General features: G+C 42.1%; 1 protein-coding gene across 1 annotated transcript in view; it reads left to right on the top strand.

The window, feature by feature from the left end:
- The window catches only part of Npas3 (neuronal PAS domain protein 3), an 840,673-nt gene that overhangs the window by 810,764 nt on the left and 3,736 nt on the right, over window positions 1–26,173 (top strand). The window contains exons 8-12 of the mRNA XM_005377169.2: window positions 1,094–1,287; window positions 5,193–5,299; window positions 20,084–20,231; window positions 23,612–23,736; window positions 25,475–26,172. Of these exons, the coding sequence (XP_005377226.1) occupies window positions 1,094–1,287; window positions 5,193–5,299; window positions 20,084–20,231; window positions 23,612–23,736; window positions 25,475–26,172 (1,272 nt within the window). The remainder of the gene's footprint in view (window positions 1–1,093; window positions 1,288–5,192; window positions 5,300–20,083; window positions 20,232–23,611; window positions 23,737–25,474; window position 26,173) is intronic.

Raw genomic sequence — 26,173 nt, 5'->3', positions numbered from 1 at the left:
CGGCATGGTCCTCAGTGACGCATTTGGAGAGCAAAGCAAATGTGGAAAGTCAGCTCCTAAACTGAGCTCCATGATACAGCAAACCACAGTGATTACCTCTCTGGCCTGGTTTGGGAGGGTCCTTCACACAGTAGCAAGGTGCTCAGAATACAGCTAGTATTCACACGTACTCACCCACACATGTGCACACACAGTCGTCTCCGTGCCTTTGCACACACACATCTCAAAGCACAACCACACAAATCCTTCATATTTTTCACCCTTTTTATAATTTTGTTTTCCCCCAAGACAGCATTTCAGGAAATTGATCTCCTATATGCAAAGGTTTGGTGGTTCTAGGTGACCTGAAATATATTAGGTATACTTTGGTTAACTACAACAAAAAATTATAGCCCAACATTTTCCATCCAGTTTCTGGGAAAGTACCTCAGAGCTGCCACCAAAATGGTACAAGTCTTCCTGACCATATTGTAATAGGAGCTCAAGGAATCAATCATAAGCCAAAGTCCTGTGACCACTGACCCCACAGATATTACAATAAACCCTGTGTTCCTCGTAACTCAGTGCTGCCCAAGGTGAGAGATCGGTCCTCAAAAGAACCCATGCATGTCATAGCCCCAGAGTCTCTTATTCCTTCGGCCTTTCGCAGTACCAACCCCTGAATGAAGCTCTGAGCCACACTTTGGAAAGGCGTGGCCATGTAATCCTTCTCCATATAAACTGGAAAGAAATATCGTCTAGCAATGGTAGTTACTAACGCAAATGTTTACTTCTGCAGCTCCAGGCTCAAATTTTTGGTCATTTTATTTGAGTACAGAACTTCCCCAAAAGCGAGGGGAGGGGAAAAGTCCTAGGAAGAAAAAGCAACAGCGCTACAGTGATGCCACCTTGAGAAGTTTTCAGAGTATGTTATTATTTCTCTTTTGTCTCTTGCCATGAGGACATTGAGGACACATTGGCAGCCCTTAGGACTGTAAAAGATATAAGCTAGTGTTGGTTGATCCAGATGTGATTTTGCATTTCTCAGAAGAAATAAAGGTTACATCTTGGATGTAAATTTGACTGGTGTCCTGTACTTAATGTTCTTTTCCAGGTGATTCACATAACAGGCCGGCTACGCCTGAGAGTATCGCTATCGCACGGGAGGACCGTCCCCAGCCAAATTATGGGCCTCGTGGTAGTGGCCCATGCCTTGCCTCCTCCTACAATCAATGAAGTCAGAATTGACTGCCATATGTTCGTCACTCGAGTAAATATGGACCTCAATATCATATACTGTGAAAATAGGTACTTGTTTTTGTTTTCATTTGCCCTATCGCACACTGCACTTTGGGGAAGGTTTGTGTTTCCGACAGTCTGAAGGATTTTACTTCTCCAGTGAGGCTCATTATAAATCCTGATCTCATTTTTAATGGCTGCTTGGACTGACACCAAACATCTTTTTTATTTAAAATTTACATTGCTGCCCTGATTTACATTAGAGACAACAATTACGTGGATTGGGATACCCAGACATCGTATTCTGTAAAGAAAGCACATTTTGGCTGAGAACCCAAGGAAAGAGCAGAACTGAGACATTATTAGCAAAATTCTGATGCCTCTGCGCAACCTACTTCCGATTCATTTCAAGGGCTGGCATCACAATAGTCCGTATTCACGCAGACATTAAGCAAAGACAGAATGAATGAGAATTTGAGGCCCTCAGAGGAAAAAAGACAAAAAAGAAATTTGCAACACTATTGAATAAAACTGTATCACCCTGAGGATTTTACTTTTATAAATTAAGAACGATGACTCATCATAGAAATGAGTTGGCAGTTTTTCCTTAAATCTGAGCTTTTATAAAAGGACATTTTAGCCTCCAGTTTAAAAAGTTCACTTTTTCCATTAAACACAAAGCAAGGGACAAAGAACTGGGACAGTGCCCTTTGAGACCTCTCACCTACAAGTCACCAGCCTCTCATCAGACTGATTTGATTTGAAGAGAGAATCACAGGGTATGGGGGGTGAGGGAAAGAGGCCCACATATCAGCTGTCGTTCAGCAGCCTGGTGCTACTATCCCTAGTGCCACAGGGAGAATTACTGAGTCTGTTTTGGGAGGAAGCTTTTACGGCACAGATTATTGTCAGGCTTGAAGACAATATGTGTTCAGCCAGCCCCGTGGGCGCCTTTGTGCCTTCTGAGGGGAAATGACAGAGCGGAATGGACAAGTGGCTAGGGTAATTGATCTCTCCAGAGGCCAGCCAAGAGGAAGCCGGACAGCTCCTGCATTCAGTCCACCAAGAAGTGACAAAGAGGTAAAGGTCAAATTAAAAACTGCCTACCACCCCCAGCCAAGGTCCCATACAGATATCACCAGTGGAAAAAGATATCCACCTGACCTGTGACTGTTCAAAAAGGTAGAAAATTTCATGAGTTGTCACTATTATTTCATAGATAATTCTCAATATATTCTTCAAGTTTTGCTAGCATTTGTTAAAATTTTTATCATCACGAATATGTACTTGGGTTTATCTAAAATATTCTGGAATGGCCATAAAATATTGAGAAAGACAAGTTAGCCAGAATGATTACCTGGTATTGGTGAGAAATAATAAAAAGAACTGACATTTAATAAATATATACTACATGCTCAGCCATATGCAAATCATGTGCACCACCTCATTTAAGCTTTAGGACAGTTCTGTAAGGAACCTATTGCTGCTATCTTCATCATTTATGGGCACTGTTGGCTTAGAGGGAAAGGATTTCTTGCCCTTGCCCAAGACTTAAACTCAAGGCTGCCAGACATAAACGCCCTTGCTCTGAAATACATCCTGTGGGGGACGGCCTGGTCTTATTTTTCTTCCAAGGTCAGACTGTTCGGCTAGGGACCAGTCAGAATAACCTCTGAGAGGGACTTTTCATACACATGCATATGAAAGGATGTGATTGCCACCCACAAAGCTGCTTAATTTCTGATTAAACATTTAGAATACTGTAGGAGGAGACCCAACCACAGGAGGTAGAGACAAAGCCAGAGGATGAACATAGCTTACTGCGTTCAGATTCACCATCATCTCCTCCCCAAAAAATGGCGCTTTGGCTTATTTATCAAACTTCTAATGTTTGTCCTATCCCAAAACATCACCTCATTTTCAGTCCTGTTATCAGTTGATTAATTCTTTTGACAAGCTCCATGGACCTGAGTGCCTCATGGTACCAATTTACTAATTGAGATCATTTTCTGTGACCCACTTTTAGGTTTTTTCCCTTCACATTAAAAAAAAAAGCTTTCCATAACCTCTATTAGCCAATACAATATAGCATTACTTCCCAACTGAAGATGACAGTAATTATGAAAAAGACCTGTATTAAAGGTAATTGCATATTTGATCTACAGAAAAAGCATACCTGTGCCACCGCAATGTTATGTTAATTTCATTTCATTCATCAATCCCCTCACCAACCTCTGAGGTTGCTTTCCAGAGGAGGAAACTGAGGATCAGAGTAAAAGACAAATTTTTCAGAATTCTGCTTTGCTGTCTGCTGCATATTTTTTTAAGAAATCCTTGATGGCTGAGCTGGTCTACATTCACCACAGTAACAGGTTCTAGTACACAGAAAAGGCTTCAATCATTTTGAATGATTTAATTCAAATAAAGAATAAACGAAAGAAATGCCTTCCCTAAAGAGTGGAGTGGCTTTTTCCTGGGGTTTATTATTTAATTAGGGAAGTGTTAACTAGAAACTGAAGCTTGCTCCTTGAGCTGCAGACCGTTCTGCGCATTCCTGAGGACGGCCTGGGGCAAAGCTGACATCTAATGCTTTCATTGCAGCTGGCAAATTTCAGAAACACCAAGGAGGGTCTTTTAATGACATCCTCGTTCCCACTTTTGCAGGAAGGGGGTATAAACTGCACTTGGAAAATAGGATAATGGTTTTAGGAAAACACCAGCTAATCTGTTTTGTACCACAAACCATGGAATTCTTAAGAAAAACACTCCTTTTCATCTCCTCAACTACTCTTATTCCTCTAAGAATTCCAATTTGGCCAAAAATATCATTGAAATTACTAGTCATTGAGGAAGTTACTCGCTGAGTAGTACAATTAGTAATATTCCATAGTATCTTGGTTTTGTTTTTCTTTCTTATTTCAATGCGTTGTGAGTGTATTGGGTCTTTAAGTGGGGGGTGATTTTTTTTAGATTCTTTGTATGTTCTAGATATAAGTCCTTTGTCTGAAGGACAATTTTAGCCAGTTGCCTTGTGGGTGTAGCGGTAACTTCCCAACCATAATCCCAGCTGTTTCTTAAACATATCACTTCCAAAGATTCACTTCATATTTGAATAGACCATATGCCATAAATCATCTAGAAAAAAGCCACAGGGACAGTAAAGAAAATAAATTACACAAAAATCTTGCTTTGGACTGACCAAAATGAATCTGTACTTGGTGATACAGAAGGTAATAAGCATTTTGACATGTTTGCGTAAACCAGGCAGATTCCCCCATCGTGTTGTCCCATTTGGGTTCTATTTTTCTGTGCTCTGCCTGAGGACACTGATGTCTGGACAGTCCGTGACAGGGGCTCCCACACATGCACTGGGAAGCACCAGCCTGGAAGAGCTGCTGCAATGGTTTAAAAGTTTCTGTGAGGAATCCACCACAAAGTACCAGTTAAAAGAGCCAGGAGTGAAAGCTGAGCTCCCAAATGACTAAGACTAAAAAAGATAATACCCCCAGGCATCTGTATGTCTCAGCATTTAAATTATATCCCTTGAAATGCCAATTTGGACTTTATGCCAAGAAGCAGTTGAAACCCTTTTTCATGGAAATACCCAATAGAAGGCCAATCTGTTTAAATGAAAGGTGTCTCTAATCATTTGGTATAAACATAACATGTTTTTATTTTATTATGTAACCTTGAATTATCTTGGCCTGTAATGAGGATCTTGCACTGGTACTGATTCTCAGTAATTTCACAGGAATTATGTGGTCTAAATGTGCATTCTAATGCCAAAAAAGAAAAACCTACCTAATTATTTAAACACAACTGCTTGATCTAGCACACTTTCTTGTTTTGAAAAACCCTGTGCCACAACCTTCTGGGTACCTAGCATGATGAAAATGTGTCAGTAGATCAGTATCAAAGTGTGACAGTCTCTCCATTTTCCTCCTAAGTTCCAGCCTGTGTTCTTCTCTTTGTAGAATTAGTGATTACATGGATTTGACCCCTGTAGACATCGTAGGGAAAAGATGCTACCACTTCATCCACGCTGAAGACGTAGAGGGCATCAGGCATAGTCACCTGGACTGTAAGTACCCCCGTGTTGGGAAGTAACTCCTGCTGGTGTTATCTCTCCCTGACCCTTGCTTGGCTACAGTGCTGATTTTTCCCTCCATCTCTCCTGTATGCATGCAAGACGATTGTCAGCATGCAGTGAGAAAAAGTGAAACATAAATCATTTCAACTTGTGTTGACATTAGATTGAAAGTTGGACCTCGAGCCCAGAGAAATTGCTGGATCTTTAGGCACTCACCCAGAATTTCATGGTGTCTCATGCTCTCTCTCCCATGAAGTGGTGAGGGAACCTCTATCATAAGTGCTTCCTTGACCCTTTCATTTTCTAGAGAGCAGCTTCCACTTTGAAATTTGTAGTCTCAAAGTACATGTAGGAAAAGAAAGTTCACACAGGCTAGAGCCTCATAAAAATGTCTACCTGACTAGCCGCAAAACGAGGGTGAGGAGGGAAGCCCAGGGTTCGGAGCAGAGCACATAGTGTGAACACAGCAGCTCTTTTCAGGATATTTCTGGGCAGACAGTGTATTCAGAAGAGAAAGTACCTCTAGCCTCCAGCTCCTTAGATGAAGAAACAAATCTCTCCTCTGAGCCTAGCTCGCAACTCCTGACCCTTTGGCTGAACTCCAAGGGACCTGCCTCTGTGACCTGTAGGCAAGCAGGACCAGTAGCATCCCAGTGGGTGCAGGCAGCACGCCCATACCATCCTCTTCCTGTACTTTTCCTTCAAAGTCCCCTGGGCTGTTTGTACCTAGAAGGGATCTGCCAGGAACACTCGCCTGATGGGCCTCTTGAGAAGGAGGTGCTGTCTTCTGACAAGTGCTCCTTTCTATAACCATCCAACAGCTTTTTCCCACAAGGGCAGAGCTCCACCAGCTACATTCCTAGAATGTTCTAAACCCAGGTTTCCACTGATTTTAAGTACATGCGAGGTGCCACACACAAAATAGTACAGTCTAACACTGAGGCTTTTATGTAGTAATCACCAGCCAAATAGTCTGTATGTAGCCCTTGCTTCTATGGTTGAAGAGAGCTATTTTAAATTTTTCCTATCCTTTGGAGTGCTTCCCTCATTTTGAACTCAGATCTTCAAATGCATAACGGAGACAGGGAGCTAGCCAGTCTCCCAAGTTGCCCATCTCGTACTGTATTTACTGCATCAGCAGCACTGACAGGGAACCAAATCCCATGTCAAATCCTATATACGCACTGTGTTTTGGGGCAGAGCCCGCTTGCGGAGCAGCTCTCCAGCACATTCTACTCCAACACTGGTGCATGCCTTGATATTGCACATCAGGGACTGAGAGAACACACTTGTTGCTAAAAATGAATGGGTGTCGTGTATCACAGAAGCAGATGGCTCTTCAATTAATTGGGGGAGAAAATGATGCTGCTTGCTGAAAAGAAACATCAGGTTCTTTGTTGCTGGGAATTCAGAGAAAATGGAGAAAACTCAGAACCCTTAAAGGAAGCCATGAACATAATTTTAGCGCAATACAAGCCCAAGATCCTGGCTTTAAAAGTGAATGTGTTGTTTTTAGGACACTGTAATAGGCCACAGGTGGGGGGACACAGGTGCTTTCTGACTTCGGAATCTTAATGGAGGTCTAAATTCAGAAACCTGATGCTGACAGAAAAGAATTCTGTTGTCTTCAGTTATTATTTGGAAAACGCCATGCTCTCTCTCTGAGATGTGATTTACAGTTTGAAGAAACGCAATTCAAACACAAGAACAGTGAACTAGGGCAGTTCCTTTCTTCCTGTACAGCAAAGGTCTCCAACAAATATGTTTGACGTTATGCTTTCCGATCTACTTTTATCTCATTTTCAGCAGCCAGAGTAAATTGAGAGCCCTGAAAATAAATGACTCCACCATTCATTGTGCATTTCTCCTAATTTTTCTGGTATCTTGCCAACTAATAAACAGGGAATGTGTGTTTTCAAATTCTGTGATTTTTTTTCACTACTTGATATTGACATACTAGCTATTGCTTCATGATTTAGCCTACTAACAATGATGGAGTTCACGCTTTCACCTCACACGTGACTTTTAATTTTGAGTTCTTTTAATAACCTTAAATACATGAAAAACAAATAAAATGAGCTGATAATTCTGCACAGTAAAATACACTTCACATATTTAGCTATCACGCTGTGGAATAACTCCACAATGTCAAGTAGCACACAATTAGTAAAACTGTAGGGGGAGGAAAAGGAGTGTTTTGATCCTGAAGAATTTTGATCCTAATCAGATTGAAATTTCAACATTCTTGTAGTGCTTAATATCTTCAATCACACACACAAAAAATCAAACTGATTCCAATGTCAAGTTTTGCATTCTGTGACTGAAATAAAATGCTAAAATATACAAATGCATCTCGCTTTGTACAATAAACATTAACATCATTATAAAGTAAGATTGAGTCTAAAACTGTGTGATGGAATGTCTGATGTTTACCTAATTCTCAAGCCAAAGCCAGCCCAGTAACAAAATGACAGAGCATGTAATAAGACTTGCTTGTGTAAACACTGGAAGAAAAGGCAAAACGCCAGCACAGCATCGTGCCTGTCCTAAGCCCTAGGCTATTATTGAAGGATGCCTCAACTCTGCCTTCTTGGCAGGATAAGGTCATGGTGACATAGCATCAGTTCAAGAATAAGATAGAATTCTAAAACAAAGAGATGGTTAAAAAATAAACCACATTAACTATTTAGCTTTTCTTCCTGGAGCTATTGGCACAATTCCTGGTTCTGCCCATGAAAGACAGGTTTAGGCATCTGATCATACTTCTGCTATTTTGATGTATGTCTTACTCCAGTTTATGGACAAAACTTAAAGAAAAAACATTCACAAGTGTTTAGTAACTTAAAAAACTATCTTTTTCACTGGTACTTTTTTCATAGCACAGGCATCTGTAAATCAATACATGAACTTGTCTCTAGCATAGGAAAAATAAAGGGGAATCTTAGCTGCACTTGGATTTGACAACTCTGATCAACCAAACCAAGAATTTGAGAGAACCTGTGTCCCCAGTGGGCCAACTTCCAAGGTCTACATAAAGGAATTCTACATAAACAGTCACTAAGAATCACGTTGTGGATGCTATCATGCTGGACTCTCTAACTAGGACCCTAAAACCAAAGGAGTTTCAGGGTCCTTTCTTTCAGGCTGAGAGCAAAGACCGCTGTGATTTCTTTTCTTTAAGCCTAATGTCATTGATTCTTCAGGCCAAATTGATCGAGTCAGCATTTAGAGTTTTGAAGTTTAAACCACTCACATTAGTGATTATTTGGACACCTCGCCCTCACACCTTCCTTCGGTCCTCTTGGTAACTTGAAGGTGACTGGTCCTGTCTCCTACAGCTACACATTACAGTTACCCAGGGCGTCTGTGTTGCCTTAACTCTGGACACAGCTTACAATACAACTATCCGCCACTCTTCCTCTGCCCGTAACCCGAAAAATAGAATGTGGAGCCAAACACAGATACATGCTTTGCATTTCTCTTTATTCCCAATTAATCCAGCCTTTTGTCTGTAGTAGGAGCTGAATTTGTCTTGACACATCCCCAGGGTTCTTCCTGGGTCCGATCAGCAACAACACTCTGAAACCTTAAAGAGTGCTCTGAGGGGAAACTTCCTTCCTCCTTGTGACATTTCTTTCCTCCACCAGCAAGGCTTAAGGCTTTGCAGCTGTTAGATTTCAAAAAAAAAAAGGGAGTGATGGAGTATAGATGTGGTGGCACTTTCCCTTCCTAACATCTTACCCGGATGAGAGAATTCTGTAAGGATTATTCTAGAGAGAGAGAAAGACTTCCAGATTGTCTAGGAGACCAAGTGAACATAAAAACCTGTGCCCTATCCAATATCCTTGGGGGGGGGTGGGTGTTTAAAAAATACAGTAGCTTAAGTGTTTATTTCAGTTTATTTAATTACAACTTTTATACTTCTTAACGCAACTAATATACAGCTACCTGGCATAAAGCATTGCATGCTGCTTTGCATCAATAACCCCTACACTTCCCTCCTGAAGGCGTCTCATCGCCAAATGCAAGCAGACTGCTTAATGCAGGACTAATTAGTATATCCCCTTCCAGTCTTCAGGCCCTCCATTGTAATTCCTTCCCAGCTCATTTTTTTCCACAACCGAGCATCAATCAAAGTAAGTGCCCTGCCTGCCTAGGCAACACAAGATGTCCTCCATGCATTTGTCATCTGCCACACAAACAAAGGGGGAATTTAATTGTTGATTTGGGTATGCAGCCATTGCACCTCGTAAAGGAAGCTGAAAGGGAAGGAAGAAGGGAAGAAATAAAGTTTGAGGGGTGAGCCAAATGTGCATAGCATGGGGGCTTTTTTCTGCTTTCTGATCTCAGCCCTTGTTCTGGCCTGGGGGATGTAGCTGCAGCCTGCTCATTGGCTGGACTTTTCCCCAAGGTAAATGAGTATTTTCACTCCTTCCAAATGAATATAAAAATTCCCATGGAAGGAAATGCATTTAATAGCTACCATGTTTGCTTTCTTCAGCCTGTATCATGTGCCTGTCTGTTGACTGAAAAGATTATCACAGGAAACAGGAAGAAGGTGGGTTTTTATGCAGGAGTGAATTAGGATTATAATCTTTCTCTCTCTCTCTCTCTCTCTCTCTCTCTCTGTCTCTCTCTCTCTCATTTTTTTTTTAAGTCGAGGGCAGGCACCACAGAGAAAAATAACCAGCAAGAGGGCCTCATCAGTAATAAGCAGCTATGGCTGCTCCGTTTGTTATACAGTGGTCTAGAACCACAGTATTGACATCGCATTATAGAAAAGTACCACACAGGAGCCTGAAGAAATGCAGAATTTGAGGCCTACCCTAAGCACATTGATCAGAATCTGAAATTCAAAAGATCTCCTGCTGACTCCGTGTATGGTAAAGACCATGGAGTACTATTCATATTATTACTTAGAGACACTATTTTAACAAGGAGCAAGTACACACCAGCTATCCACCTCAAAGATTTTATTTTCCTTTGGATTTGGATGAATTTGATGAATAACAATAAAATGTGACTGGTGAATTCATTTTGAGGGCTTCTCAATCAGTATTCAAATGTAATGAGTATATGATTACTTGATAAACTTGCTTTTTAAACAAATAAGTAGAGTTTTAAATATTTATGGGGGAAATTCAAAGTAACAATGTCCAATTTAGGAAGAAAAAGGAGACCTTTGGTTCTTTCCCACGGAGAAATATTTACCTATCTGTACTGAACATGAGCAGTCATGTTTTCCTGTTCAAGTTCACTTAACATTTCTGAGTGCCTACTACTATACAAACCCTGGTAGTATTGCTATGACATTTCAAAAATAACTAAGTTGCAGTCTCTGACTTCAAGGAGCTGACTTGCTAGCGGAGAAGAGGGCATAAAACAGCCAATTATGGGTGGGAGCCAAAAAGTACAGATTATTAAGATGTACAAAGAAAGCACAGAAACCTCAGAGGTGGGGGCAGTCAAGGGAAGGGTGGAAAAGAAGCTCTATGGTTCCCAAGGACCTTGAAAGAGAATGGCAACAAGCTGAGATGCAGGAGACCTGGAGGGTGTCAGGGAACTGGGGTCTGGAAGAGCATAGCAGAGGTGTGGGATATAAGCCCAGAATCTTTTCTTTCTCCCCAGAGACCAAGCCAGAACTTTGAGTTGACTGATAAATTTAGTTCTTCCATGGATTCTTATGCCTTATTGTCATTTGAAACTAGTAGCTATGGTTTCCAAAAAAACTTATACTTGGCAAAAAAAAAAAAAAAAAAAAAGCCCATTGCTCTAATAAGAATTGCTCACACACACACACACACACACACACACACACACACACACATAATCCCACACTTCCAAACCATCCATTTTAGCCTAAATCAGTTAACATAAATAAAATCAATTCCAGGGTGGCATCTTGTTCTTCATCTCACATAAATTATTTTTTGAAGTTTTCCTTAAAATATCAACATTTTGTGTGTCTCAAAAAAAAAATCTCAAAACTTTTGGAAGTACAAATCAGCTGGGCATGGTGGCACACACCTATAATCCCAGCACTCAGGAGGCTGAGGAAGGAAGATTGCCATGAGTTCAAGGCCAGTCTGGGCTACATAGTGAGTTCAAGGTCAGCCTGAAATGCATAGTGAGACCCTGTCTCAAAAAAATAGTACAGATAAGCAGGATTTAAGTCATGTATGTTCCTAGCATATAATAGATTGTACTTAAATGTGGGGTTAACCGTATATTCCAAACCCTTTATTCACACCTGCATGCTCCTTGGCTTTTTGGAATTTGGGGTGGAGTATAGCAGCTAAAATGTATCTGGTTATAAGTGACAGAAAACCCATGTAAAATGACTTGAACTTTCTTTGTAATTGTCTTTAACTTTCTCTTCATAATCAAGATACCTGTGGCACCCACTAATCATCAGTTCCCCGCAGGGCAAGGTCCAAATCAAAAAACAGTGAGTCACTGCTTTGTGTTCCTTATTGGCAAAAAGAAAGCATCCCCTAAGCCCCCACCTGGGGCAGAGAAGCACTCTGTGTCTCCCGGTCCAGCATTTCATTAATGCCCAAGCCCAAACAACACATTGGCCAAGGAACAGAATCACCGTTTGTGGCGGAAGCAATCAAGGTTTATCCCCCTGGCACTTTGATGGGTAGGCCATCAAACATAAAGTCCAAAATCAGAGTTCTGTTACCCAGAAGAAAGTGGCAGTGTCCCTCCCAGGAACAATCAGAATGACTGCCACATGGGAAGATCTGTAACATTTTCACCATGAAGTATTAGATTTCTAAAACTCTGCATAACAGAGAAACAAATGAAATTTGCCTGGGCCAATTTAAATATTCATGATTTTACAAATACTAGTTTTTGTGTACCTATATGTATGGATGTGTTACCACTTATACATTTATTTTAAAAGATGTTTGGTGGACTCAACAAAATGACAGCATCCAGAAACAGAATCCACCAGACACACAAACACTATAAATTTCACTTCATCTCTTTCACCTTTTAAAAGGTCGTCCTACATCACAGTCAGCTTGGTTACTCTAATACTGTTACTCTTAACTTTTAAAAGGAGGTAAGAATTCACCCACCCCATTTTTATACAATGGAGTATTATTCAGCCCTAAAGAAAGATAAGCTAGAGGTTTTTATAGGTAAATGGTTGCAACTAGAGACCATACTCATAAGTGAAATAAATCAGACTCACATGTGTAAATATCACATTGCCTCCCTACTATAAGAACCCAAAAGAGTAAATAAAGTCTGAAGCGTACAATAGATACTGTGAAAGGGAAAGAAACTGCTCAAATAGGAAGGAGCAACTGGGATGAAGGAGGGGAGAAGAAAAAGAAAGAATGAAAAGAAAAAAATGTATATATATATACAGAAGATAGCTAAGATAATTGTATTACTAATTGCTATTGGTTTATTGAAAGGAACAGTTAATGTGCAATTGTTTGATCAATCTTATATGCCTATATCTCATTATCTGAGCAACCACGTTGAAGATAACATTATGTAATATAACAGCCATTGTTAATATCCTATCACTTTGTTTTGAAATTCTGTAGCATTTTATTGTTTTTATGCTGTTTTGTTTATGTATTTGTTTTTGTTATTTTGTTCTTTTCTCTTTAAAATGAATAACAATACACACACACACACACACACACACACACACAAAGACAGCTGGGATAGGTGCATTGCTTATGTCTGTGGTTTACTGAAAGGAACAGTCAATGCTCAAAATTTGTTTTCTTGACTAACTTTGCATGCTTGTATCTGGTAATCAGAACAACTGATTTGAAGACAACAATATGTAATATAAGAATCATTGTTGAATTCCTACCATCTTGTATGGTGAAGCTCTGAATCATTTCCAGTGGGGTTTTTTTTTATTACTTGTTAATGTCTCTGATTGTTTGATCAGTCTTGCACTATTACATCTGGTGGAGTCAGCAACTTCGATGACGGTAACAGTATGCAGTGTAGCAACTATTGTTAAGTCCTATCATTTTGTTTTGAGGTCATGTATCATTTTCTGTTGTTTCTGTGTTGTTTTTGTTTTTGTCTTCATTGTTGTTGTTTTGTTAGTTTTTTCTCTTTAAAGTAAAAAACTAATAATAATTAGAAAAGAATTCACCCACCCCGAGTCAGATGCCTTGGGCTTTGCAAAAGTATATGCTGATTTCGACATAGTTGCCACTATTATAAATTTATTAGTGAAAATGACTGCTAAGCTTTGCTTGCCATTCAAAGGCAAGTAGAGGTAAATCACTGTATTCAGAATGAGGAAATCTTTTTAAACCACCACCTACAGTAATGACTTCCTCTTGCATTTCATTGCCCAGTGTTTTATGGTATCTCAAATTTGCACCGATCACCAGCGAGGGAGATGCAATTATTATGACTAATTTGAAATGGCTGTAGGAGGGTACCCTCGGCAGATTTTGTTCCTGTGACATCCCCTACTGCTGGCAAAGAGTCGGGTACTCAAAATACTCTTACTGAGTAATTGGATAAATCTACCATTTCTCATTCCCAGCCGTAAGTCCTTCCTAATTCTATGCTGAAGAATGTATTTCTTCCCCTTTAAATAGCATATCCCCACAAAAAGAAAGGTGTGGAAGCCTTAAAAAAAATCTGTCCCTGACTATTTTAGATTGCGAAAAGTCAGAATAAGTAGCACAAAACTCTTCTGGACCAAAGGCAGCTTGAAAAACATCCCAGAACTTGGATGTCACTTGTGCCAACAATTACGTTGATTCTTCCTGTCCTAGAATCTGATACCGATACCATCAGTGTGTAAAAGCCTTGGACTCTGATTCAATACATTATCATGAAGAAGAAAAGGGAATTTATTTTTCAAACTTAACGCATTGACATGTTCTAAATCAATGAAAAGTTTTCTGCATGATTCAATATTAACAGTTAATAAAAATATATCAATTGGCAGTGGTATAGGACAAAACCTCTTCTGAGGTTGTAAATCACACAGATAGCAGTTCAAGCAGGGCCTGTCATTAGTGTATTAGGGGGAAAAATCCATAGATGATGCATAGTCATTCACAGAACATCCACAGGTCTTTTGTCCTTAAGCTCGTAACTCATATTAAATATCAAATCTCATTTAACTGTACCAAATACTGCTCGGCATATGGAGTTACAAAAAAACCCTAAAAACCAATTCATGGATGCCTGCTATTTAAGACATCTCGCTCACTAATTGCAAAATCTATAGGAAAGTCTGCACAGCATCAAAGCCTCAGTTGATCCTGTGAGCAGTTCTAAATGAAAAACTGTCTGTACTGCAACTAAATAAAGCACTTAATTCAGTCTGTGGCTACAACGCTGTTTTTCCTGTGGGTTTGGAAAATGACCTTCCTGTAAGCATCAAGGACTATAACTTTTTAGATAAAGAAACTTGTTCTTGTTTTATGTCTATGTCAGGTTCATTCCCCTATAGCCCATAGTTTTCAAAAGCAGAAGAAAAAGTAATCCAGAATTTTAAAAAAAAAGTCTGTTTCCAGAATGAAGTTCCCTGTCAGCCTGCCTTGGGCCTTAGGTGGAGAAGCAGAGATTAAAGAGTCAGTATTCTTTTTCATGTTTCATCTGCCAGTTTTGTGAATGTAGAAAGAGAACCAGTGGCTATAGCAAAGCACCCAACTGTGGTATTAAGTAGAAAGTGTGATTCTCGCACACCCCCTTGCTTAAACACACACACTTTTACACACTCCACTGTCGTGAATTCGGAAACAGTTTTTGGAGTCTCTAGCAGCAGGCGTGCACTCCCCAGGCTCCACAGCCATCTAAGAAGGTAGTTCCAGGAGCGGGTGAATGGCGCTGCAGATGGGTCCTCCTATCGCCGTGACGATAATGAAGCTCTTTGTTCAGCCCTGTGAATGTGAAGTGTGGAATCTCCGATGAGCTCACCATTTCCTATTTATTCTATACTCACCTGAATACACCAAGTATTGCAGCTTTTTAATGCATATGCAAACCACCAAAGCATGCTTTTGTGAGACACTTTGCTAAAAGACCGCTTTTGATATGTGTTGTGCATCTCCTCTTCAGACTGCACTCGACCGCTTCCTTCTTTTCGGACACAACCAACTCACTATTTAGACTCTTTGGCTTTGCTTCTGTGGAGCACTCCAGCAGGAAGGGACCATGTTCTCTTTTTTTATTCATATTTCTGAAGGCAAACTGGTACTGATTTGTTTTGATTTACTAACAGAGTTATGTTCCTGCCACAGACACTGACTGCCTTTATGTCCTTTCAGCCATCAGTCTATGTCGGGGTACACAGTTTTCCCAAGGCAAAATTACATGCCTCCAGGGCCATAGATGCTGAGCAATATTTGGTACAGTTAAATGCTATTTAACTGTGTGCACTATGGAAAAAAAAAAAAAAAAAGCTCATCATGTTTGGAGGGAGAGTAATTATTCTCTACAAGCAGAACATTTCTTGTATGCCAACCACTAAGCTTGAACGAAGAGACCAAGTGACATTTTAGAAAGGATACTCAATAAAACTTAGCATCCGGTCTTCAGTTTTTGGAGGGGATGCATATTTGATGTGAAGGTCATATGTTCTAAAATGTAAGCGTATTGCAATTTCCTTCTGATTGAACTGTTTTTGCCACTCCCTTCACAGTTAAGTGTGGGTTGTTTGGACGTAAAGCCTAGGAGACACTTTATTCGTGGTTTTCTAATTGCCAGCTGAACAGAGCTGGCTCAAACAGGAATTGTTCAGTTTTTGTCTCGACTGTATTCTTCTCCCAAGGGCAAGGTCACCTCCATCCTTTGAGGAGCACAGATTGTACCTCAAAAGATGCTTCCAGCTTGGAGCCCGGAGGGTGCTGAGGACAGAATCTTAGTTTTTCTTAGAGCACTAACAGCCAAAAGCAATCAGTTACATTGTAGGCTTCAAAGCAAAAGGAGCATATTCTTGCACCAGTCATGTCTGGCCCATTCAAGATTCTAAGCAAATTTATGAAAACTCTTTATCTTCCCTGTGTCTTTATGTTTACCCTGTGACATCTAAGGAAAGGCCATTTAAATTTTTGAGATCCTTAAGTAAAAATTAATTCCTATCACACACCATTAAAGATAATTCTAGACCTGTTATGATGTGGTCAGTGAATTCCATTGAAAGACGCAGTCAGCACCACCAAGAATTCTGGACAACAGAAAGTAAGCTTTGAAATAAACCAAAGAGAAGACACCAAGTTACATGTTAGAAGCACTCAGCCCATATCTCATCGATGTGATAGTACGAATAGGACACACACGTACAGTTCCCCTCCCTCTCTTCTTTCCCAAATAGTTTGTGCACATAGTTATGAACTTACTACTGGGCTCGTTGGTTTGATGAGTACCTATTTCTTTTCAAGGTATAATTCAATCTTTTTGAGGACTTCTATATCAGATAACTCATATTGTGCTTATTTCTGTTTCTCCCTTCAGAAGGGATTGTCTGAAATAGCCTGACACAAATATTCTCTCATTTCTCTCTGCTCCCTAAACCTAAAACTTGAAAATAAAAACAAGCCACTGGATTAAAGAGATTCAAAAAGTTTCTTGTGTTTTTTTTTTTTCCCAAGTTCTCTAATTTATCACACACTAAAAATCTCTTTCAAACTGGCACCAAGGTGGCTTTTCTTCTTGAGCTGATTAGGACCACATGAGCTCAGGAAAAACTGTCAGATCCTGCCTCTGGCACAGCTGGAATGATCCAACTGATTTGCCAGTATGATTTTTTTTCAAGAAATAAGCTTCATCCCGAAGTCGTAAATTTATATTCTGGAGACCCAAGCAAAACTTATTTCTTGTTCATTTTAAAAGAAGTAAGACTCTGTTGTGACCTTTTTTATGAGATCTTCTAGAAACCGAAAGCAAGTTGGACAATATTTGGGCCTATTATGCTTTAGTGAGAACTGACTTCATACTTTACCTGTAGTTACCCAGCTTCCCAACAGTGCAGGAAGTCTCATTCAGAAAAAACTCATCTTTAAGAAAAAGTCATCGGCTAAAACCATGCTAAAATGTTCATCTTAAAATTCTGTCTGTCAGACAGGGAATAATTTGGGTTTGGTCAAACTTGAGTTTTTCAGCTGCCCATGGTAGACTCTAAAACTTGATTCTTGGAATTTACCACTGAAACTTAAAGACAATTGTGTTGCTCCCTGGAAACCTCCCACACCTTTGCTGTTCAGTCTCTTTACAACCACCTCCTCCCTCTGAAACTCCCCTGTCCGCCTCTCTTTCATTTTGTTCTCCTCTCTTTGCTAGATAGCCCCTCATGTGGGTTTGATAAAGAAGACTTTCATTAGTGTATTCATGGCCCCTAATCAATTAGAGTTTGGTTTCCCTGAAAACACAGAGATACTTAAGTAAGCAAGTCATCCTGCCTTGTCTTACAGAGATGACATGATTTCAGGCCTTCGGCGAACAAACCTTTTAGGCCCTCCTCCACCACACACCTGCAGACCACCAGGGAGGCAGATGTTTCGCTGCTGTCCATTTTAGAGTTGGGATCTTGCTTCCTTGTTAAAGAAAAAGTGTTAGGAAGAGAGTCAGATGATCTTTATGTTGATTCTGCAAAGGTTAATACCTTTATTCTTTTGCCACTTTCTATACTCTGTATTTTGGGGACTTTTAAAAAAATCTTGCCCACCTTTGGTCACTGTCCAGTCCAGAAGCCACAACCAGGCTGATTGGATCTAGCCAACACCTCATTGTTTTCTTCGTGTGATTCTAAAAGGCAGCTTCTTAGTCTCTTTGCTTCTGGTAAAAGTACTAGAACCTTTTGGAATTATCCTTTGTCCCGGATATAAAGCAGATGGAAGGGTACCACCAAGCGCTGACTGGAGTGCTGAAAGTGTTCTCCATCAAAGAGTGGACAGAATTATATAGTGTACCATTCCTCGATTAATAGTTAACCAAGTTGAGAGGATTTGAATAAAAGCACACCGTGTTTGCATGCAACAATGGTTTGACAGAAGAGCTGTGTGGCAGAGTTAGTATTTTACTGCTATCAGCTGCACCACGCAGTTTTGTGCCCTGGGAAGCCATGCATGCAGAATGGCAGAACTTACAATCGCCTACAAAAGGAGAGTACAATGCTACCTGTGGAGCTTTGCCACTAAGAGAAGGTGACAGTTCTGGACCTTAAAAACACCCTAAATTGTTCAGTAGTTTCAGAATGGAACTTGCCACAATTTGAAACACTCATCAGAGCAAGGCTTTTTCAAGCAACAGTGAAGACATGATTATTAAATCTTACAACCATCCATTTAGCACACTGCGAGGAAAAAAAGAATGGGCGAAAAGCATCAAAGCATGTATAGATATAACACGTGGAGATGTGATTTGTGATCGCGTTCAGTGGCAGGAGGAGTGGCTGGGGACATGACAGGAAGAGTTTCAACAGCCCGAACACAGCTCTTTTCCAAAGTGACTCCCCTTTATCCATCCACCCCCCCCCAAAAAAAAAAATCAAAATGTACTTCATGAAACTATTGTATATGAAGCACTTATTAGCCGTAATTAAATGGACAATATGAATTTACTACGTCTTTAGGACTCTGGCTTGTTCTGGTTTAGAGCAAGATGATTAATGCAAATACATATTACTTGAGATAACCATTTAGCAGCTAATTTAGCCAAATTTATTACAGCAGTTAGAGGTTTTTCATTTTAGCAGACGGAGACAAGGACATGCCAAATGTGGGCCACGTAGACGAATGCACACTGCCCTCTAGTGGCCAGACGTGCGGTGCGTTCTCGGGCGGGTGCAGAGTTGCCAGCGATCTGTATCCAACTCACAACAGAAGCTTTTGCACGTTTCCGGCATCCTTTTAAACCATCCCCATCCCTAGCACTTTATTTCAGGGGATGATTTACTGCACTTTCCCCTTTTACTAGCTCAGGAGTACCCAGATACAAATCAAATCAATTTCAACTTGGCAAGATTTTGGTTAAAGTATCATTTTTAACATCTGCATTTTAAAGCTCTCTTTCAGTGGGTATTTAATGGCACCGTTTCACATTACTGATTGTTTTTACTTGTTCCTTCATTTTCAGCCATATTTTAGAGTCTGTGTGGAGCTGTCACTCTGTTTGGCTCTCGCCAAGTCAATTCTGTGCCTCCCTTAGGCCAGCATTTCTTTCTGATTTGATTCGAGGATTTATTTTGTTCCAACATTCAACAGTCACACCAGAATTTCCTGACTGACCAATGTAGATTTAGTTCATCGAAGGACTGTAAATTGTGTTAGACAAGATCAAAAGGAGCAGATGTGTAAGGATGCCAGCTGATATTGCTCTCACTGAGGGGAAATGATCAAAGACAGAAGGGCAAAGCGTCTTCGGAACCATTCAAAATATCCACAGTCTCAAAGAGGGCTACCTTGAAGCTATGAATAAATCACATACAAATTTGCCTTCTCACCATCTGATGTCAAAGCCAGTGACAGTATCCACACCATGTTAGGTGTTCTGAGAGCCAAAAAGATTTGTAGTTTTTTAATCCTTCCTCTCACACCATGGCTGCCCAAAACAGAATAAAGTCTTGCTACAAATGTCAGGAACCTGGCTCCAGAGCTGCCGCTCCACTGAACTGAGGATTTCATTTCTCCTCCTGATGGTATCCTACACTAAACATGCAAAGGGGCACCCTTGACTTGGTGCAGGACCTACTGTTGAGGTTTTGCAGAGATGAAAATCAGTTGATCCCAGTCTTAATACAATGCCTCTGCTTTGTTTTCCCCCTAGTGCTGAATAAGGGTCAGTGTGTGACGAAGTACTATCGCTGGATGCAGAAGAACGGAGGCTACATTTGGATACAGTCTAGTGCCACCATAGCTATTAATGCCAAGAATGCCAATGAAAAGAACATCATCTGGGTGAATTATCTTCTTAGGTATAGTTTCGAATTCTTTTTATTTCTGTCTCATTTATAAAAATGCAGCCCTATGGTTAATAGCTGACATGTTATGAGTATTATCTCCTGACAGTATCTGGTGTGGAATTTCATGGAAATTCTACTCTTGCTACAAGACTGAAAGAAATGTGAGAAGATCAACCTGTTGGAAGGGACTGGCAGGGAAGACTTGCAAGATTTTCAATTAATCTTCAGTTGTTGACATTTGGGCAACTCTGTAGAAGTTGCTTTGGTTTCCTCACAAATGCTCAGACCTAAAGAATGTGGACTTTTGCCTGCAGTTGAAGCATTTGAAAAGCACTTCCTTACCCTATGACACTTTCACTCACACCCTCCAATCCTTGTAATGTTACGTAAAAGGAGGTGGGGGAGAAGACCCAAGGTACATTATATCCCTGTTACAGTTCCGCCCTTCAATGCAGTCAGCCTACTCCACAGGGTTTAATTTTCTAGGCATTAAGGATTTGGTAAACAAAGTAAGTTGTTTTGCCAGAATAATGACAACCTCAGTATAAAAAATGAAGACAGTCTTCTTTAGCTTACTGCTCTGTGATCCCAGGCCAGCTTTACTGCTCTTAAAATGTCCTCAAATTTATATCCATACTTAAGTCCAACCTCAGTTGCCTCTTAAATTCTGGTGTAAGACACCTTCTGTCTCTCCTTCCCCATCTGCTTTTTGCTGTTGGCCTCAAATGAGCAGGAAGGTAACCAACACCAGCAGACAGGATGGCCTGAGTTGGGGGACAGGACTTCTGGAAGGCTTTTTGTTAATCTTGTCACGAAGCTATCACAGTACCGCGTTTGGCTCGGCTGCCTCCCAGCATGTTATTCCAATCTTTGGTTTCTGATGTTCTAAAACCACAAGCAGGGTCCACACGGGGTCTGAGCAGGAAAACTTCCAATGGGTCTAACAAATGGCAGCCGGTGCCCTTTGACTGATAATTTCAACCCGAACCCCATTTTTCTTTGAGACAGCCGAACGCAGCTGAGATGCTAACAACTATGCTCATCAGCACCCTGGCCTTCCTGTCTCACATACTTTGGTGATGACTTCAAGGCATGAATGTGCTTGCTTCCAACAGCATATCAATCAGACACTAATGATTATTGCTCTAGAGAGGACCTTAATGGGTACCACTTAAACAAGTCTTCATTTATCTACTCTCTTTTTTCTTTTTTGACCTCTTCTGCTCTATATTCATTCTCTCTAAAGGTAAAAAGTATGTGTATTTAATGAGGTTTTCTCCAAAGCTTGATTTGCATGCAAGTATCCCCTGTAGTCAGGGTATGCTCAGGATGGGTTCTGATGTCAAGAAGTCCTTTCACATAGAGTTTCATAGCACAGCAACTATATATCATACAGAGTGACATAAGAGCACATGTGCCAGACAGGGAAACGGCATTGTGGCACTCGACATTAAAGTGATATTGTGCCAAAGAAACACATCGCTATTAAGAATTAAACACTGGCAACAAAGAGACTGTAGGCTAGAAATTTGTATCCTATCTGGATGTAGCATATTGGACTGAAGTTGTCTATATGATTGTTATTCCCATTCTGTGAGACTTTCCCTATCCGAATCTTTCTTACTACCTCATCAGCCTCATGACTTCCCCAGCGGAAGAAGTAAGAAGGGTAAGATGATGTCAATCTACACAACTTGGGGTCAGTACCATTGAGTTATCCCAGAGTTAAATGGTATAAGCTTATGAGCATTGGAAAATTGTATCTCATCCAGTTCCATATAGAGAGAAAGGAGTCAGTTTGGGTGTCTAAGACCAACCCTCAGGTACCAGACTCTCAGTCCAAGGTGTGGTGGACCCTTTTTAACTGACCCAAAGACCTATCCTGAGGTTAGTGATAGAAGACATTCAGAGGATGGCGACCTTTGAACCTGCGTGGCACAGAAAGCACAGGAGACACGTGATAATGGTCTTTTGCAGAATTCCACCAAGCCTGCAGCCCTGTGGTGTCATTCTACCGCCTGGCCATCTAGTAAGATCTCCTTGGCAACATGACAACCACTGAAGTTTGGTTTGCTTTCCTGGTCTTGTCTTTTATTCTTCCCTGAGCAATCCTTTCTTCCTCCTCAGAATCCCTCGTATGGGTCCCAGCAAGGCTTATCCTTCCCTGTTCTCACAGCGCTGCTCCTCCATCTTCTTTCCATTCCCTTATGATACCTAACAGAATGACAGACTCAGTATTCAAGTGTGCAAAGTGCTAAGTCCATCCTCCTGCCATTCGTCTTATCTGATTATCTAGAGAGAGCTTTGCTGTTGAAGCTGATTCACACTAAGGAGTAAGTGCCTGATAATCTGTCTTAGTGAATTAACCCTCCAAGGGATGTTTGAGGTTTTAGAGTAGTTACTGAAACAGTGATTCTTTAATATGGAAATTCCGCTAGAAGTTAGTAAATGAGTCAGTCAGTAATCATCTGCTGTGAGCCTCTGCTTGGCCAGCCTTGTGGAAGGAGGTGAGAGGCAGTTCCCATCTGGAGACCGGATGTTCTCCTTATCGGTTCAGATCATCGGAGCTGATAGTGCTCAGATACCAGCCAGCCTGGGAATGACATTTCTAGAAGACAGCTTGCCCCAACTGACCGAGCAGGCTCTCTTTTCCAGAAAAGGCTTATTTCGGAAGTAAAAACAGAACAAAAATTGAGCACATTTGCACAAATGGGGTTAGATCCATTCTGTGGGGACTCTCACACACTGGGACTCTCCCCACTGCAATCAGATTTCCAGCTAACAAGTCACAGGTGTGCCCCTCATGAGCCGATGAAAATGTGATTGTAATGGGTGTGTTGACAGTTCAGTAGCCATAATCCATGCATCCCAAGGTGCACCTGGGATCTGTCAGGTCGTTAGGCACCAAGGACTCTGCACTCCCCCCAGTAGCTTTGGAGCCATCTGAAGTGCTTAGGAGCTACACGAAGGGGCCAAGACAAGGGAGCTGAGGCAATGGACTCGTTAGGAGTCCAAGCAAAGGTGGGGCACACCAGGAGGTGTGGGAATGAACTCTGGAGAGAACTCCCACCCTCCTCCCATCCCCCCAGGTGTTATGCTGGGAGAAATGTCAAGCAGCACAGTTCCCTGGCCCCCAGTGGTACCTGATTGCTTGAAAGCTTTTTAGTAGCTTTCATGAGCGTTTGGGTATTCATTCTAGCAGGGTGCACCTGTACCCTGGCAGATGCAATCCAAGCTTCTGTGAAAAGTTCCAACAAGAGCAGAGAAATCATTTCCTATTTAGTCTTCTAAACTCCAGAAGTTTGGGGCCAGGAAGTGCAGGAGAAGATAGTTCAAAACAAACCACCCAGAACAGGTGTGTGCTCACCTGATGAATGCCTGTCTACCCACAGCAACCCCGAGTACAAGGACACACCCATGGACATCGCACAGCTCCCCCACCTGCCAGAGAAAACTTCGGAATCCTCTGAGACATCCGACTCTGAGTCAGACTCTAAAGACACCTCAGGTATTACAGGTATTACTTCTCCATGTTCTGTAATTATAGATTGCCTTAACATGAGGGGTGGGCCTCAGCCAGAGGGCCATGGTTAAGGCCAAGCAACTGGCCAAATTTTGTACTGAAATAGGGGTACATCAGGGGCTGGGGATTTAGCTCAGTGGCACAGTGCTTGCCTGGCAAGGGCGACATCATGAGTTCAATTCCCGGTACCGGGAAAAAATCAACAACAACAAAAAAATGAAATAGGGGTACATCAAATTATTACTAAGTTGCTGTCATTCTCTCTGTCTCTCTCTATACACAATGCATATATTTATATGAATATATACCTGACCACATGAAGGAATTATGATGCAACCCCATACTTAGCATCTCTGGCATCTCTACTCGAAGCAGGTACCAGGGATTACTCTGCTTGCTCCCAGACAGCCTATGACTTTTAGAGTCCCAAATGTTCATAGCTTCACCAAGCTGGGATCACATCTCCAAAGTGGGGTCGACACTCAATAACATCAGTGAGTACCCCTGACAGGGTGCTAGATTATTGCTTGTCTTCTGAATGTATGCTGAACAAATCCAAATCCATGCTTTCCCATTTCTCATTATTTGGAGAGGGAGACTTCCTAAGTAGTTACTTGGAGCACAAGAAAATTAATACAAAAACTTACTTTTCCTCCTATCCCTAATCCCCTTCCACAGACACATGGAGGGCCAGGAACTACAGAACTCAAAATTTGACAGCTGCAAAACAAAGTCCCAAGTCTTTTCTAACAGTGCTTCTTTGCTACAGAAAGGAAGATGAAGGCTGGTGTAGTTACATGACCTGCCCAAGATTCTGCCCCCAAAATCGTCTCTGCAAACCCGTAGAAATCAGCAGCATCCCCCAATCTTCTGAGGTTGTGTTTTCTGGGAGAATGTGGCAGGTGGCTAAGATTCCTCCGCCAACCCCTCACCATCAAAGCTGCAGCACCACAGGCCTGTCAGTCAGTCTGAATGCCTGTAGGTCAGACACAGCTGCAGGGAGGCATCAGGAAGTGGAGAGAACCTATAGTGGATCTTGAGTGTTGTCCTCTCCCCACACACTGTATTAATTTGAAAGTTCCTACTTCGGCACAAGTACTACAGTATTCTCTGCCCCTTATTTATATAGTATATAGTATATAGTGTATAGTATAGTATATAGTATATAGTAATAAAGCAAGACAAACATCCCCTGCTCCCATGGGGCTTATTCTACTGGGTGGAAGAGACAGAAGCAAACAAAAAATAAAAACATACAATGAATGAGATGGCGATTCATAAATGCTATGGAGAAAAATAACATTAGAAATAGGGAGTGTGGATTTGCAGAGCTCTTTGGAAGTCTCCAAGCATTCCATTATCTTTCAGGGTCTCGTCCACCTTTCTCCAGGTTACCTGAGTTATCTTTGCAGGGCTTCTCACACATCCACGTGCCTAAGAATCACCTGGGGCTCTTGTTTAGTTGCAGAATCTGGTTCAGCAGCTTGGGTGGGGCCTGAGATTCCACACTGTGTGCAGTGTGCAGGTGACGCCCGCGCCTGCTAAATTGCGTTCATCTAGGCCCAGGCTTGAAGCCCCCAGAAGGTGGTGCAGTTTATGGAGAGGACAAGATGCCTCCTGCCCCGCCCCTGAGACGAGAGGCCGGTTCTGCCCTGTAACCTGCTAACGGGTGTCCCCTCTCTGTCTTTCTCTCCCCTGCCCCACCCCCGCCCCGGCCGCGGACCCCACGCAGAGGACAACGAGAACTCCAAGTCCGACGAGAAGGGGAATCAGTCCGAGAACAGCGAAGACCCGGAGCCCGACCGGAAGAAGTCGGGCAATGGGTGCGACAACGACATGAACTGCAACGACGACGGCCACAGCTCCAGCAACCCGGACAGCCGCGACAGCGACGACAGCTTCGAGCACTCGGACTTTGAGAACCCCAAGGCGGCGGAGGACGGCTTCGGCGCGCTGGGTCCGATGCAGATCAAGGTGGAGCGCTACGTGGAGAGCGAGTCGGACCTGCGGCTGCAGAACTGCGAGTCGCTCACGTCCGACAGCGCCAAGGACTCGGACAGCGCGGGCGAGGCGGGCGCGCAGGCCTCCAGCAAGCACCAGAAGCGCAAGAAGAGGCGGAAACGGCAGAAGGGCGGCAGCGCCAGCCGCCGGCGCCTGTCCAGCGCATCGAGCCCCGGCGGCCTGGACGCCGGCCTGGTGGAGCCCCCGCGGCTGCTGTCGTCCCCCCACAGTGCCTCGGTGCTCAAGATCAAGACGGAGATCTCGGAACCCATCAACTTCGACAACGACAGCAGCATCTGGAACTACCCGCCCAACCGGGAGATCTCCAGGAACGAGTCCCCCTACAGCATGACCAAGCCCCCCAGCTCCGAGCACTTCCCGTCCCCGCAGGGCGGCGCGGGCGCCGGGGGGCTGCACGTGGCCATCCCGG

The sequence above is a fragment of the Chinchilla lanigera genome, unplaced genomic scaffold (assembly GCF_000276665.1).
Source record: "Chinchilla lanigera isolate Chin_1 unplaced genomic scaffold, ChiLan1.0 scaffold00008, whole genome shotgun sequence".
Classification (NCBI taxonomy): Eukaryota; Metazoa; Chordata; class Mammalia; order Rodentia; family Chinchillidae; genus Chinchilla; species Chinchilla lanigera.
Note: the sequence above shows the minus strand (reverse complement) of the source record. Positions and strands in the feature narration are given on the sequence as shown.